The sequence below is a fragment of the Vanacampus margaritifer genome, chromosome 20 (assembly GCF_051991255.1).
Source record: "Vanacampus margaritifer isolate UIUO_Vmar chromosome 20, RoL_Vmar_1.0, whole genome shotgun sequence".
Classification (NCBI taxonomy): domain Eukaryota; kingdom Metazoa; phylum Chordata; class Actinopteri; order Syngnathiformes; family Syngnathidae; genus Vanacampus; species Vanacampus margaritifer.
This window is the reverse complement of record NC_135451.1, coordinates 16625061-16639440: the sequence shown is the minus strand read 5'-3', so window position 1 is coordinate 16639440 and position 14380 is coordinate 16625061. Positions and strand designations below refer to the sequence as shown.

Genomic DNA, 14380 nt, shown 5'->3' with positions numbered 1-14380 from the left:
AAAGAATCGATAGTCATTCATGGTTTTGAATTATGTATTAATATCATCATGATATATCCAGAAAGCTCCGGAGACCTGCTGGGGTAGTAGGAGCACATTGTGATGAGCATGTTGAGGATGAGCGTGGCCAGGTCCGTCTCGTTCATCACCGCCTGCCCCGTGGCCAGCAGGCACCACTTCAGCTGCGGCACGGCCTGCAGGGGGCGCCATCCGTCCATGCCTTGAGCCCAGCAGCGAGTCTTGGCCGACAGGACGCCCGTGGTCCAAAACTCCTGCATCTGAAATCATACCACATGGGAAAAAAGATATTATTGTGACTGGGATTTGTGATTTTTATTTTTAAAAGGGGTAATTTTTTAGTCGATCTGAATTGGGACGTCACAATGAGGCTAATTTATTTAAACCCAACATCAAATTTCTGTACCACTGACTTGAAGATAGGCAGGACAAGTGTACACCCTACCAATTAACCTGCATATTAATCAAGAAATCTGAGAGAGCGTATGGCTTTAAAAGGCAGGGCTTGGGTTGGTGAGTGACGTGGGTGTCAGCGAATGAGCGTGAAGAGTTGCCTGGCTGTTAACTGGCTAACCTGTTAGCTTGTCTGCATTGCTGACGGAAGCTCGTGTATTCAGTGTGCTTACTGCGCATTTGTTGTTTTATGATTAAAAGTGCTCAAAACGGGTTAATTTCAGCAAGGTAGAAATATGGTGTGATGTAATTATTAATCCATTAGATATTGAGATAAAGGAATCCACACCTCTTCAAAACTAAAAGGTCCTCTTCTTTCCTTGTCTGCGTTCCCAAAGTACCACTCCTTCTCACTCTCTCGCTTCATGTCAGGCGCCGCTTCCAAGACGTTGCTCTGGGGAACGTTCAGGAACACAAACTCATTTGAGGAGATACTTGACTCATTGAGCCATTTTCAGCAGTAAAAAAAATGAATATTTTGTCCAGATAGAGTGTGATGACTTCATTATTTTTCATGAACAATTTATACCTTTAAAAACGTTTTTTTTTAAAAAATTTTTACTTGCTGTCGACTGGAGATGACATCACCTGAGCCACGATTGGTCGTTATCTACTTCCTGAGCACAGGTGATGTCATCTCCAGTCGACAGCAGGTGGAAAAACTGTTCTTTAAAGGTATTAATTGTACAAGAAAAATAATGAAGTTGTCAAATTCATTTTGGACAAAATATTAACTTTTTACTGCTGAAAATGGCTCAATGAATCAAGTTTTCCTTTAGTAGGAAATCCAGGCCAAACATGCTGTTTACCTGCAGCGGCACCGTAGCTCTGCTGGTATGCAGATGAGCCAAAGTGAGCAGGTCCACCAGGATGCGTACCCCATTAGAGTCCATTACGTCTTTCACGTTTTTCTGCAGGAGAGGAAAATGCGTGGTTAGTAAATCCTTATTGCGGACGAAGATCGCAGTTTCTGGTAGCCCACCCTGTTGAGAATCAACTTGTTCAAGAAGAGGATGAGTCTGTCTCTTTCCAGCTTGTCCGAACACTGAAAGCACACAATTTCAAAATTTCAAGCAAACGCGGCATGACAAGAGCAAGCGTCTCTCGCTCGGGCTGTGACTCACGCGGTCCAGCATGCCCACGATGTATTTGGTGTCGGTGAAGGGGCCGATCTCGTCAAAGCACTTGCCGTACACTATGGTGAGCGCCTGCAGGCACAGGCACTTCATGGCGACTTTGGGCGTGAGCAGGAAGCGGTGGTAAAGCTCGTTGAAGAACTCGTACCTGGAAGGCGCAAGAATAAGACGCAGAAAGGTCACGCTTTGCGACGCAAAAGCAAAAATGTCACAACAGTTTGTTTGCTCACGATCTCTTGATGGCACTCGATTCAGCATTTTCATCCTCCTCCAGCAGGAGGCGCAAGTAATAGTCACCTATTTTGATCTCGTCGGAAAGGCACTCGTATTTCACCTGCGAAGATATTATGAGTTTCCTCTGTTACTTGAAAGCAAAGTGATGAAAAGCTGGCATTTAATCAACCTCGAACCTCAAACTCCTGGTGGTTCCAGGAGATGACGGTGGCGTTGCCAAGTTCGCGGTCCACGTTGAAGGCGCGCATCTCCCCTTCCAGCGCGTCCCGCAGCTCCTCCCTGGTCTTCAGATTCCAGATGAGATTGGAGCGGGCGTGGTCAAGCTGGAATCTTAAATTCGAAATTGTGACTCATCAGCGTGCAGCTCCTTAGTAAAAATAAGTCGACTCAAGAATTTTGGGTACAGACAAGTCCGCCTACCTGTAGTAGAAAAGCTCCCAGTTAGCTTCGATCTTGATCCGCTGTCGTCGCTTTCTCAGGATGACAGGCTTTTGATTGGCATTCTGCAATCAGATGATAAAATATCACTATTAAGCATTTAAAATGTGCTTATTCTCAACAAATGGGAGTAGAAGAAAAGCGCTGAATGAACACGCATGGATGGACAACTTGCATGGAGGAGGGAGTGTGAAGAAAAAGACAAAATGGCACCGGAAACAAAGCCACCAGTGGGCTAAAAAAATTAACTTGACAAACATATTAAATGGGTTTGAAAAGCGCGCGCACACACACATTCAACATCACAGATATGACAGTGTAGAATGTGAGCATGCCAACCCCAAGTGGACAAAAAGAAAATACCTGCACTTCATTTGCATATATTTTGGTATTATATACATGAAGCTTTACAATAGATAATAAACATTTGGTCACTTCTCCGTGGATTTTGTCTTTTGTGAGGAAGGTTCGAAGAATAACCCCATTGATTAACAAGGATTACTGTACCATAAAACCCATAAATGATTTCTTATTTTAAAATAAAGGGCTGTAGTCCGAAACCTATATATTTATGTGGATGTTAGATATTTATTCCTTACAGCCGCCATTGTCATCCAATCATCTTTTTTTTCTTTTTTTTAAAGTAAGCACATGACTTGAAACGAAACGGAGCTTTTAATGAGAAGATGGAAACAATGAACACATGGCTGGAAAGACAGCAGATGGAGAAAAGGGCGCAAATCCTGTTGGCCGGGTCTTACTCACCAGGTTATTTCTGTCCTGCTACAATAGTTTGACAGCAGACGGGAGGGGTGGAGACAACATAGAGAGATTATTGTTTGGTGCATGAAACACCACAAGATGGTTGGCTTTTTGTCAGGCGGTAGTTGTTCAAGACTGTCAAGTTGAGCCACCAGTCAAATATTCCTCACCTCCTTTTGGGCAATGCCCATCTTGTCTCTCCAGTGCATGAGGACCAAATCCGTCTTCTCCTTGGCAAATTTCTCCACCTCTTTGGCTGCTTTGCCGGCTATCCGCTGCCACTCAGGCACCTTGTTGCGGTTCAGCAGGTCCTACACCAGGAGGCGGGGGGGGAAAAAAATCTTAAAAGAGGGCAGGTGGATTGTGACATCACATGTGAGGTCACGACCCTACCGTGGCAATTTTCAAGTTATCTCGGACGTGCATTCGATCCACGTCTTTCTCCGGTACTGGGTCGGGACTGTCCATGTAAGCGAGCAGGCCTGTCGGCTACAAAGTCAACACAATAGACAACTTTGCTACCATGAAGAGTTCAAATGACAAAAATCAGGCAAAAATCCCAACCCTTGGCAAGTCTCATGACAGTTTCCATTCAAAAAGCTAAAACGGTTGACAATGTTACCAATATTCTCTTGAGGAGGTTCATGGCGACGGGGTTCTCTGCGGTCCACAGTCCCACCAGGTGACGGCTCAGCTGTCTAAATTGACCAAAAAACAGGCGACATGTTCAATTTCAGGTGCGTTTCCTTGCTCGTGAGCTTGCCAGCGCCGCCCTCCCGTGACCTGTTGGTGAGCATCCTTTGGTCGGCGCTGATGGTGAACAAGGAGGTGTGCAGATGGCGAGGAAGGGCCCCCTCGCTCAAAGCCAGTTCTTGCATTTTGGTGGCGATTTCCTTGTCTCCTTCCTGTGAAAAAGTGAGAGCGTGACCACGTCAAATGAAGCGGTTCAACCCATTTACACAACATTCTTCTCATTACCTCAATGATGGCCTTCATCACCAGACCAGCTCCCTTAACGATGGCCATAGAGGGATGCTAAGAAGAAAGAATAAGGCAACACTCGCGTGAATGAATTTTAAATGGAACTTTTAGAGTTATACCACAGATGATGATGATGTGAAACCGAAAATGGATGTTTAAATGTTTTTTTTTTACACACACACAGTTTTGCTCCGTTCAGATTCAATTACAGCAAGCTTTATTTCTAAATAGAAAAAACACTTCTTAAAATTATTTAATTTTTAACATGGACTAATAAAAGGTTAACTTTTTATTTTAATTATAGAAAGACTATTTCTTATAGCTATTATGGGATGGATGGATAGATAGATACTTTATTAATCCCCGCAAGGGATTCACGTTTGCATAACGAAACCCTTGTGGAGGTCATGAATCCATTGCCAACCTGGAAGAGTTTGAAGAGCGTGCGCCCGTTGGAGGCCACCATCTCCAGCAGCATGTCAAACTGCTGGCCCTCGGTGGTCTCGCTGTAGGGGGCGCACAGGGCAAACGTTAAAAAATCCAGCAGGGAACTGATGACCAAAGCTCCAGTTCCTTGGTCCTGCAAGACAAAAACAGTCAATTGAAGAAAAACGATGCTCCACTTCGACCTTTGAAACAAACGAACGTACCACATTGGTGGTGAACTTTTCAAGCAGGTTTTCCAGGAACTTCTTGGATGACAACAGAGACGCCTTGTTGAGCTGCTCTTGCCTCAGGTCGTAGTCGTCATGCATGGGCTGATGGTAAGAGGAGGAGGTGGTGCTCAGAAAAGATCTTTCGCACTCGTGTGGCATGTGCGAAGACCACGAGACGCTACTTACACACATCAGTGCGCAAAGCATGTCAATTGCAGCGTGCGTCACACCGTTGTTGTTCCTCTTTAAAGCTTTCACCGTCTTCACTCCTAATTTTTCCCTGAACCTGAAAAACATCGCAATGCACTTGTTTCAGATCAGACAAGACACTGGACTAATGCTGGATTATTGAAAACCGGCATGGGTGCGGATTATGGGGTTTTGTTGACGTTGCTCAAAGATGGGGACATGTTATGGAAAATGTCATTTTGAATTACTTGTATACAACACTTGCGTCTCTGGAAGGCCTGCCCACGCATTAAGTTTGAAATTAAACAACAAAGTAAAGCATAAATAATTTGTTATCTGCCTGGTTGCGGAAATGTGCATTTTGGCAGCAAATGTCTTTATTAAAAAAAAAAAAATGAAAATCTAGGTGTCAGGTTTTGGATGTTTCCGTTCTCCAACACAGCTGATATTTGATGAGCTCATCAGCAAACTCTGCCTAAGCCTGATAACGATCCTGCTGATTGGAATCAGCTTGTGTTGGAAGAGGGAAACCTCCAAAACCTGCAGGACTGCAGCTCTCGAGGACCGAAGTTTGACACCTATGATCTAGCTAGTAGCTACAGTGAAAAAGTGAGCAAATGACAAAGCCACTTGCCAATTTCGACCTCCAAGCCCCGCCTCTCGTCGTCATGGCAACAAAATCCATATAGCTATCAGTATAATGATTAATCGTAGCAGATTTGCCATGAGACAGGGGCGCCCTCTCAAAACGGGCCAATCCAAGCAATGTGGGTGGATAAATTCAAATGAATGTAGATCCCCGGTGTATTTGGATGAAAGCATGTTAAACGTTCTTAACACCTGGGAACAGCTTTTTTTATATTGTGAAAAAAAAAATTGCCCATTTTAATATGGCGGTTACATAAGGGGAAACACTCAGGATAAAACAATTTTCTCTCTCTCCTTTGCCTGGGAACATTTCCAAAAATATTGAAAAAGGTAACAAATTCAATTCTATCATACATCTCAGTGACCCAGAAAGACGCTTAATACAAAAGACTGAGACAAAACAACAAAAGAAGACAAATTGAGGCTGACAGATCGATTAGAGCCTTACAAAGAGATGCAAAAAAAAAAAAAAAAAACGTATTGAGCGAAAGCAAACTAAAAAAAGGAGCACAGGCGGGAAAGAGAGGCAGACGCCGGGCAGACTGAGATGTATGGATTCATATTTACGTTGCGTCTGTGAGTCCAGACCCTTGACCAGACCTTGGAATGACAGAGCATGCCCATTACCAGCAGCTCAGTAACGACGGGACCTGCGCGCCACTGCAGCCGGCGGCTCTTACTTTGGCAGCTGAGTGAAGGCCTGGAAGCCGGCCTTGGAGGCCACCAGGCGGCGGATGGCCTGGAAGTGGCTCTCCAGCTCGGCGTTGAGCGCGGGGAGCTCGGCCTCCTGCGACAGGAGGGCCAGGACGGCGTTGTTGATTAGCTTCTCTTTGTTCTCTGAGAACAGACCCTTGAAAACAGAGAACGGGAAAATGAGCTGCTTGTGCGCATTTGCTGGCAGACAACCTGAAAGTAACTCACGTCTTGTGTGACTGCGTGCAACACGCCGCTGTAGGAGATGTTGGCGTTGAATCGAAATACTGCGTCGGCAAAGTTTCCATCTGAGAAATAAAATTAAAAAGGGAGGTGGACTGCAATATAATGTTGTAAAATCAGCCATTCTCATGCCACAGCCATGAAGCAAAGTAGCTTTAACAGCCATGAAGTCAAGTCATCGCTCATAATGTTGTTTTTAGAAAATAAAAATAATATAAAAAAAAAAAGTAAAATGTACAAAAAAAATGGGATCAAAATTCTTCTGATGGCCATACCGAAAAAATAGTTAGCCAGGGAAAAAAAAAAATCTGGATTCACAGATCAAAATTCTTCTGATGGCCATACCGAAAAAATAGTTTGCCAGGAAAAAAAAATAAATCTGGATTCACAACTCACTTGGCGGCGCAGCCAGGAACTTGAGGTGCAGACTCTCCACCTCCTCGTCCACGGGCATGCTCAGGAGGCCCCATCGCTGGCCGCGCCGCGTGGGGGCCATCTTGACGCACACGTCCCTATTGCCAGAAGCGCGCACGCCGTCCAGCAGGCTGGCCAGCAGAGAATCCCTGTTTGGGTTACAGGGAAAAAGATTGAGTGACATCATGGAATAGTTCTAAGGCTATGACGCAACAGAAATGATAGGCATGAGAGAATCTAATTAAATATGAAGTAGTATATTGACTTATGGTTTAATTCATTCTCTGGCCAAGCTTGTAAATTGTAACACAATTTACTAATTTAGCAAATACGCTTTACTCATTAAAATTAATTGAAATGACAATAATCCGTTCTTGAAAAAAAACAAAAAACTCTTCGTTCACAGCAGATTTGAAAATGGGGGATGAAGGGGGGAGTGGCTAATTTGGTTTAGTCAACCACAAAAGAAAAGATTCAATTAACAGTGCCAGACGATTTTGAGCATTTTCACTCATCGTTCAAGGCAAACAGAATATTGTGTGCTAAGCCTTCATAAACATAGTATGGATAATAATTGGATTCCATTCTTTCATTTGAAAAAAAAAGTATTTTTCTACCTTATTCCGTTCTTTAGTAATCACCATTTGAAAATGGGTCATTTGAGTGACATCAAGCAAAAATAAGGAGAAAACAAGCTTTTAGTGAAAAGATACATTTTCTGCACAACAGTAACTTTGACGCTAATATTTTTTGTTTAGTGACTCTCTGTGAATTAGATTTAATGTGACAAACGCTTCCCTTTGATCATTCACGTCGTCCTTGAAAACGTTCTTTTTCTGAGATCCGCCATGTTTTCATGTAATTTGATACATGGTAGCCCATTGAAAAGAGATACAATGCTGCCATCTGCTGGCCATAGTTAGTGGGTGTTTTTTGGATTTCACAAACCCCATTCACAAACCAGTGCCGCACAAGGCCTTGCACTGCCCAATGAGAAAAAAAACGTAGTTAACGCCAATTAACGTCCTTGGCGGCATTCATTGGGATTTTAGTATACGTCATTAAACGTTTTTGGCGGTAAAAGACTCTTCTTTTTTTTTTAAGCTAAAAAAAAAACAAAAACTAAGCTGCGATCCTTCTTGCAGACAATAATTTTTTTTTTTTAAAAAAGGGTAGGATGGCTACTAAAGTACCGTTCTGTGGATGAGAACTTTCTGATCTGGCCTCGGATGAATTCGACTGTAAACACCTGAGGGTTGTCAACGTCGCAGATGAGAGCAAACACCTGCAGGAAGTACAGAGATAAGAGAAGCCCTTTCATTCCACACGTCTTGTATAAAAGTCACAATGTTGTGATCGCACCTCTCCAAACGGTTTGATGGTGACGATGTTGTAGGAAGCGGGATCCCGCTCTACCAAACATGTCTCGGTCAGTGCCAAGATTCGCTTCACAGGCTCCTGGGAAGCGACACAAGACTCCGCTTTAGTGAAGGAGAAGAAATGAGCAAGTGGACCAATGAGATGTTGTCCTGACCGGATGGCGTGGGGTGATCTTCTGCACCACGAACTCGGCCAGCGACGTGATGCTCTCGTCCGAGCTGTACTTCCCCAGCCGGTCCGTCACAAAACTCTCAAAGGTGAGCGCCTCCTTCCTGAGCCGCAGCACGATGCCGATGAAGTTGCCCGCGTGCTCGATGGCGCTGCGGATGATGTCGTCCCGGTGCTCGGACGCAAACAGATGCTGAGGGAGAAAGCGTGAGATTAAAACATTCTCTTTTCATTTCATGGACAATTATTTGACTTCTCATCTCTTGTATACGAACCAGCCTGCTGAAGCCGCCGTAAAGGATGCAGAAGCCGCCCTGGTAGTCGGAGGTCTCCACGAAGCCCTCCACATTGCGGTAGTCGTAGGAGCACAGCACCCGATTGGTGTGCGGGTCGATCTGGTCGATGCCGCCCGGCGTCACCTCCAAACTCACCGCCTTCCGCGTGTCGCTCCAGTGGTGCTTGTAGCAGTTGTACCGCTGGTGGACATCGAAGGAGATACAATGAGATAAAAGGCTTTGATTTGTGTTTGTTAGCTAGCAGAATCCAGGATAAAAATGCGGATTCAAGGGCTTTCTTTTCACTTTTTTCACTGCAACAACCAAACAGGTGATGCACTTGGCATTGGTTTAAAAAAAAAAAAAAAAGTTTCCTGCTTGTCTGCGGTTGGTAAACACTTAATAATGTACATTACTGCCACCTAAAGGACTGGAGTGGAAAGCCACAACTTTTCAATTCAGTCCGATGAAAATGTTTTCCCAAAGTCGATGCTCGCAATCTAAACATTGGGAGTGCCCTTCCCTGCAGTGCTTAAAAACAATATTTACATACACATCAGAGCAATCCTAAAACACACAAGACACATCTCAGCGCCAGCCATAAAAGGTGACTATAAATCAGGGCAGGCATACCATGCACTTAAATAACTTGCAAAAAGGTGTCGGTTGAATTGTGGACACATTTCGGAGGTTACAAACGGCACACAATGAACTCGTAGAACAAGACGGCATGCTTAGTTAGCATTGTTTTTGTTTTTTTTATGTCTTGTTCCAGAAAATTATTTTGATTAGTTCCCCAAAAAAATCTTTTTGTTGTCTATAACTTTACAAATTCTTGCTCAAATCCAAAACTAGATTTTATTCTTTTAATTTTCATCTTTGTTGGGGGTGAAGACAGAAAATTACAGTGCACAAACAAGCCATTGATGATTGTGCTGTTGGTATTTTTATTTTATTTTTTGCAACATGACGTCTATTTAATTACTTTAATTTACTTCAGATATGGATATACTAAATATTCCTATTTTAAATAATGAAAAAAAAAAGTGCACTCTTTCAAGTCTCGGTACTTACCCTGCCAGTGATTTTCCCTTCTGAAAATTCTGTTCGGAATCTCTGAGAACGAAGGAAAACCTGGTGAGCAACGACAAAGGGGGACGGCGTTTAAATCGAACCGGTGCACATTGGCCTTCACCAGAGCTTCTGTGAGCAGCTCCGTCCGATGCTCCGTGGAGAACTTGAGCGTCTCGGACTTCTTGCCGGTGCCCTTTCGGAACGTGAGGCTGAACTCCGTTCCCTGGCCTTTTCCCACCGGGCCGATTCCGCAAATGTCTCCATAAGGCCACTAGCAAAGTCGTGTGCAAAAGTTTCAAAAGTCACATGCCGGCAGTGATGATTGATTTTCCAACGGGAACTTATGCGCCGCGTTGAGCCGTCACAAACCTGATTTGTTACTTCTAGCGTGGTGGGGTTGTATGTGGTGATGCCGTGCGTTCCCACGGAGAAGACACGCTTGTACCTGAAAGACACGAAAACATGTGGTGAGCTGCTGAGGTGAACCTGAAACACGCTATGTGTGGTTATTTGTTTACTTGGTTTCAACCGCCGCTTCACTAGACTTTACGCTGTATTTAAAAAATACCATGTTGGGATCAAAAATCAACTGAGACAATTTGGTGGTGCTCTATTTTTCTGAGGACTTGGAAATTGCTAGCATGGATACTCATCAATATCAAGGGAGAAAAAAAAAGTAATCGGGACAAGGCAGACTCCGTCTGCCGCCTGAAAGTGGCTCTGGATCATCACCCAGGCAAGCTTTCAAGTCATGTAGACTACAAACTCAGTGTGGGGTGGCTATTAAGCAAATTAGATTCACTTTTTTCTTTATTCATAAATTCATAACGGCTTGCTGACAGACTTGTTCAAGAATATGAAGCTCGATAAAATACTGACAATTGTCAATTTGTCATATTTAGATAACTGATTAGGCGGCATACCATAAGCCGTTTATACTGAGGACATCTTATTTAGACACCAAACCAATCATAAATGCAATCACAGGCTGCTTGAGATGTAAATGGCCACAGTGGATTTTACACTTTTTTTTTTTCCTTAAAAGTAGCTCACACACTGAACATGCTGACTGGGCTTCTCTCTCTCTCTCTCTCTCTCTCTCTCTCTCTCTCTCTCTTTCTGCTTTTCCTCTCACACATCCTCATTAGGCTGCACAAGTTTGGCGAGGAGGTGTGGTGGAGCGAAGCCTCCATTAAGGCGACATAACGCCGAGAGACAGGACACGCAGCGGCCCCGAGGCTCAGCCTGCGTTCCGATTTATGTCACGTCATTTGAATGCAGTTTCCCTTTGTAATTGTCTTCTCCGGGGAAAAAAAAAACGGTTCTGCGGTGTGACACCGCATTACCAGTCGACCAGAAATGATGACTAAGATGTGTAAAATGCCAGCTTTTTATGTATAAAAAAAGAAAAAAAGGCAGTAATAGGCTGTGCAGTGTAGAATTGAAGTGTTTTAGTGAGAAAAAGTAGGCATGTATTACCGAGTCCAGATGCAAAATGCTGATGGAAGCCTATTAACTCAATCACTGTTGTGAATGTTTACATTTGTCAACTGGAATCCAATTGTTGACTGCCACTGACGATTATATCCGACAAGTAGTATATAGTTTAACGGGTTGACATGTAAGAAGGATTTGCCCATCTTGTCTGTGAAATTCAGGTTTACAAACCTCTGTAAAGACTAACAGATCCTGTAGATCGCTTCAGATCAATTCAGCAAATTCTCAAGTAAAATGTCCGCTTTGAAAACGGCTACCAGTGAATGAGTGAAACCATTTCTATTTTTCTTTTGCGTGAAGAAAAATGCCAATTACTACTTTTTTTTTTTTTCTCTCTCAGGAGAGCTCAGTATTGTTCATTCGATTTGACATCATCATTGCTCTCCTTTTTTTTAAAAAAAACAAATAAATTTAAAAAATTTTAATAAATGTTTTTTTTTTAATATACACATATACACACACATATATATATATATTTTTTTTTTGTATGTGGGTGAGTATGTGTATGTGCGTGTGTGTGTGCATGCGTGCGAGCGTGTGTGTATTCATCAGTTCACCTAAAGCCCATTAAAAAAAATCTCATACTAATAATATAATATAATAATAAATTGCCAAATGCAGAAACATCAATGTAAGTTATCACGATGTAGTGGCTCTCGCTAACAGACAGAATTAAGTAACCAGAATTAGGTTTAAAAATTCTATATACGTAGACCATGTTTCTATAAATTTTGATATTTGGTTTTTATTTGAGGCAGATATTTTTTCCATTAAAATGTGATTTATGAGGAGGTTAGACCATTGGTCGATATTCAGAGTTTGTTTATTTTTCCAGTTAACAAGAATTGTTTTTTTAGCGATAGTAAGGGCTACAAGTGTAGATTGAAATTGTTTGCCAATTACTACTTACTGTGTGTTAGTCCACTTTTAACATTCATAGTGTAGTATAGCGAAGTGTAGTTAATGAGCAAGCAGAGCAGATGCTTATAAAGCAAGCTAACCAGGTGAAACAAATGCTGACATCAGGATTTTTTGCCTCACACAAGCCAATCAGCACAAGTGAAGACGCGCTAAGTATCACACACACACACATTGGAGTTTCGCTTCAATCACGTCTTCGTGAAGGACAAATGAAGCACTACAGTTACATTCATGCTGACTATTAAGACAGCGCACGCGTCACGTTTCCTTTCAGGCTGAGATTTGGATTCCACTCAGCATGCCGTTATAAAAGCTTTTCCTTCCACTTGTGATATTTCATAACACAGCAAGTTAAGCAACTTCCTGCATGGGACAGAACGACTTCTCCTTCATTCAACATATGCAAAAGTGATGATGAATGATTTGAAGTAAAGACGGCATGACATTATGTTGCCCTTCTGCACATTACGCGCAGATTAGAATCTAATGAGGGAGTCTGACAAAAGCAAAATGCTCGGCAGCTTGACTTATGTTACAGCAGTAATGGGACTACATCGAAAGCACCAATCGGTAATACGAGCTCTCGCTCTCTCGGTACAGAGCCCGACATCATCCGCTGTGCATGACGACCTCCGTGAAGCGCCACGGCGACCGGTCTCATATTAAAGATAACGAGTCTTTTGCATTGAAGATGCTCAGTTTAATTTGGTGGCCAATCTCTTGCTATTATTTTACTAAATTTTCCATTTTGCTTTGCTTTCATAATTTATATCTATTCTGGGTGAGAGGGATGTGATATTTTATATACTTTTTTTTTTTATAACAACGTATTTTTGTAATCAAAATTTTAATTAATATTTGAATTACAAAAAAAAAAAATCACAATTATTACTGTATTTAAAATACTTTATATATGCATATATTTAGGGGGAAATGCTATTTATATATTATATCTATATACCTGATTTGCATAAAAACGTATTCCTTTTTCTCAAATTCATAAAACCGTTTTTTTGTTTGTTTTTTATAATCCCAAATAATCATTAACTACAAACTTTACATAGGAAGTAGAATCCAAAAACCTCCTTGGTTGGGGGGAAAATATCAACCATGTCCAATAATACAAGAAGCCATGAATGTTATTTGAGATCCATTTCAGATCTCGTTCTCCCCCTCAATCAGGGGAAAGGAAGTCTGCACAATGGAGGCCCCGAGTCATTTTTTCGCTTTCCCCAAGCGTGAAGCCAGAGAACAGTCGCCGCCGTCACCCGACACAAAGATGACACAGCAGGGACGAGGCGTGAAATCCATACGCAAAGAAAAGCTTACTTTCCCCTCCAGGAGTGCTTGGTGGTGTAGTAGCAGGCCAAGTCCGTGTTGTCTTTCAGGACGTTCATCTTTTCACAGGACCTGAGGAACACAGCAGACGGCGGAAAGTTGAGAACGGACAACAAGTCGTTCATTTTCTTTTTGGCAGCGGAGCTCGGCGACAAAGTGCCCAACGTTGCGAAGCCGTCTCCAAATCACCGATAGGAGATTTTGCGCCGCACCGTCGCACACACTTTACGCTGCCCTTCCACATTCTGCGGCAAGATGGGAAAAACCGCCGCTGGACTAACACATCATCCAAAAAGCTTCTCCGCTTGTGATCGGGTTTAAATCAATCGTGTCACACGGAACGAATTACAAATGCACAATAAGGAGGTCAAAGTTCAGTAAAGCAGCGATTACTTGTCAATAAAAAAACTGTGAAAAGATATTGATTACATTTAGAAGGCCAGGGGTTAATAATCCCTAACTCCAATATGATTGAAATGCCAGTAACAGATTATCTCTATGTATGAAGCTATAGTAACACATTTGACCCTGGCCTTTAAAGAGAGAGATGTGCTATTTCTGCCCCGGCTTTTAATCATGATACAATAAATTCAGATTTATTTATTATTACATAGAAATTTAAAAAAAAAAACTTGAGAAAATTGACTGCATGTGGCCTCAAATAAATAAAGTATGACCAAATTTCAGCGGTCTTTTCCTTGCTGAGCACTTGATGGGTGCGCTGTGACAAAAAGGGGGGTGGGACGGAGTGAGCGGGACCTGTGTCAGCATTCTGCCAGGATCCGGGAAAACTGACTCCAGCTTTCCTTCCTCTACTCTTGGGCCAAATCGAGGAATGCCTGGCACATGTCTGCTGCTAAAA

At 42.6% G+C, this 14380-nt stretch overlaps 1 protein-coding gene across 4 annotated transcripts in view; it reads right to left on the bottom strand.

The window, feature by feature from the left end:
- Positions 1-14380, bottom strand: part of dnajc13 (DnaJ heat shock protein family (Hsp40) member C13) — a 29699-nt gene that overhangs the window by 12475 nt on the left and 2844 nt on the right. For 3 of the 4 annotated variants that reach the window (XM_077554372.1, XM_077554370.1, XM_077554371.1), the window contains exons 2-30: positions 13510-13590; positions 10132-10207; positions 9884-10033; positions 9763-9804; positions 8689-8889; positions 8400-8606; positions 8228-8323; positions 8059-8150; positions 6848-7014; positions 6437-6516; positions 6196-6365; positions 6083-6115; positions 4865-4964; positions 4673-4780; positions 4447-4602; positions 4020-4076; positions 3825-3946; positions 3664-3739; positions 3435-3530; positions 3212-3352; positions 3045-3062; positions 2262-2344; positions 2018-2171; positions 1838-1941; positions 1596-1755; positions 1454-1516; positions 1281-1382; positions 761-865; positions 76-278 (exon numbers count right to left, since the gene is read on the bottom strand). In XM_077554372.1, the coding sequence (XP_077410498.1) occupies positions 76-278; positions 761-865; positions 1281-1382; positions 1454-1516; positions 1596-1755; positions 1838-1941; positions 2018-2171; positions 2262-2344; positions 3045-3062; positions 3212-3352; positions 3435-3530; positions 3664-3739; positions 3825-3946; positions 4020-4076; positions 4447-4602; positions 4673-4780; positions 4865-4964; positions 6083-6115; positions 6196-6365; positions 6437-6516; positions 6848-7014; positions 8059-8150; positions 8228-8323; positions 8400-8606; positions 8689-8889; positions 9763-9804; positions 9884-10033; positions 10132-10207; positions 13510-13590 (3243 nt within the window). The remainder of the gene's footprint in view (positions 1-75; positions 279-760; positions 866-1280; positions 1383-1453; positions 1517-1595; positions 1756-1837; positions 1942-2017; positions 2172-2261; positions 2345-3044; positions 3063-3211; positions 3353-3434; positions 3531-3663; positions 3740-3824; positions 3947-4019; positions 4077-4446; positions 4603-4672; positions 4781-4864; positions 4965-6082; positions 6116-6195; positions 6366-6436; positions 6517-6847; positions 7015-8058; positions 8151-8227; positions 8324-8399; positions 8607-8688; positions 8890-9762; positions 9805-9883; positions 10034-10131; positions 10208-13509; positions 13591-14380) is intronic. The other variant, XM_077554373.1, reaches the window with a different exon arrangement.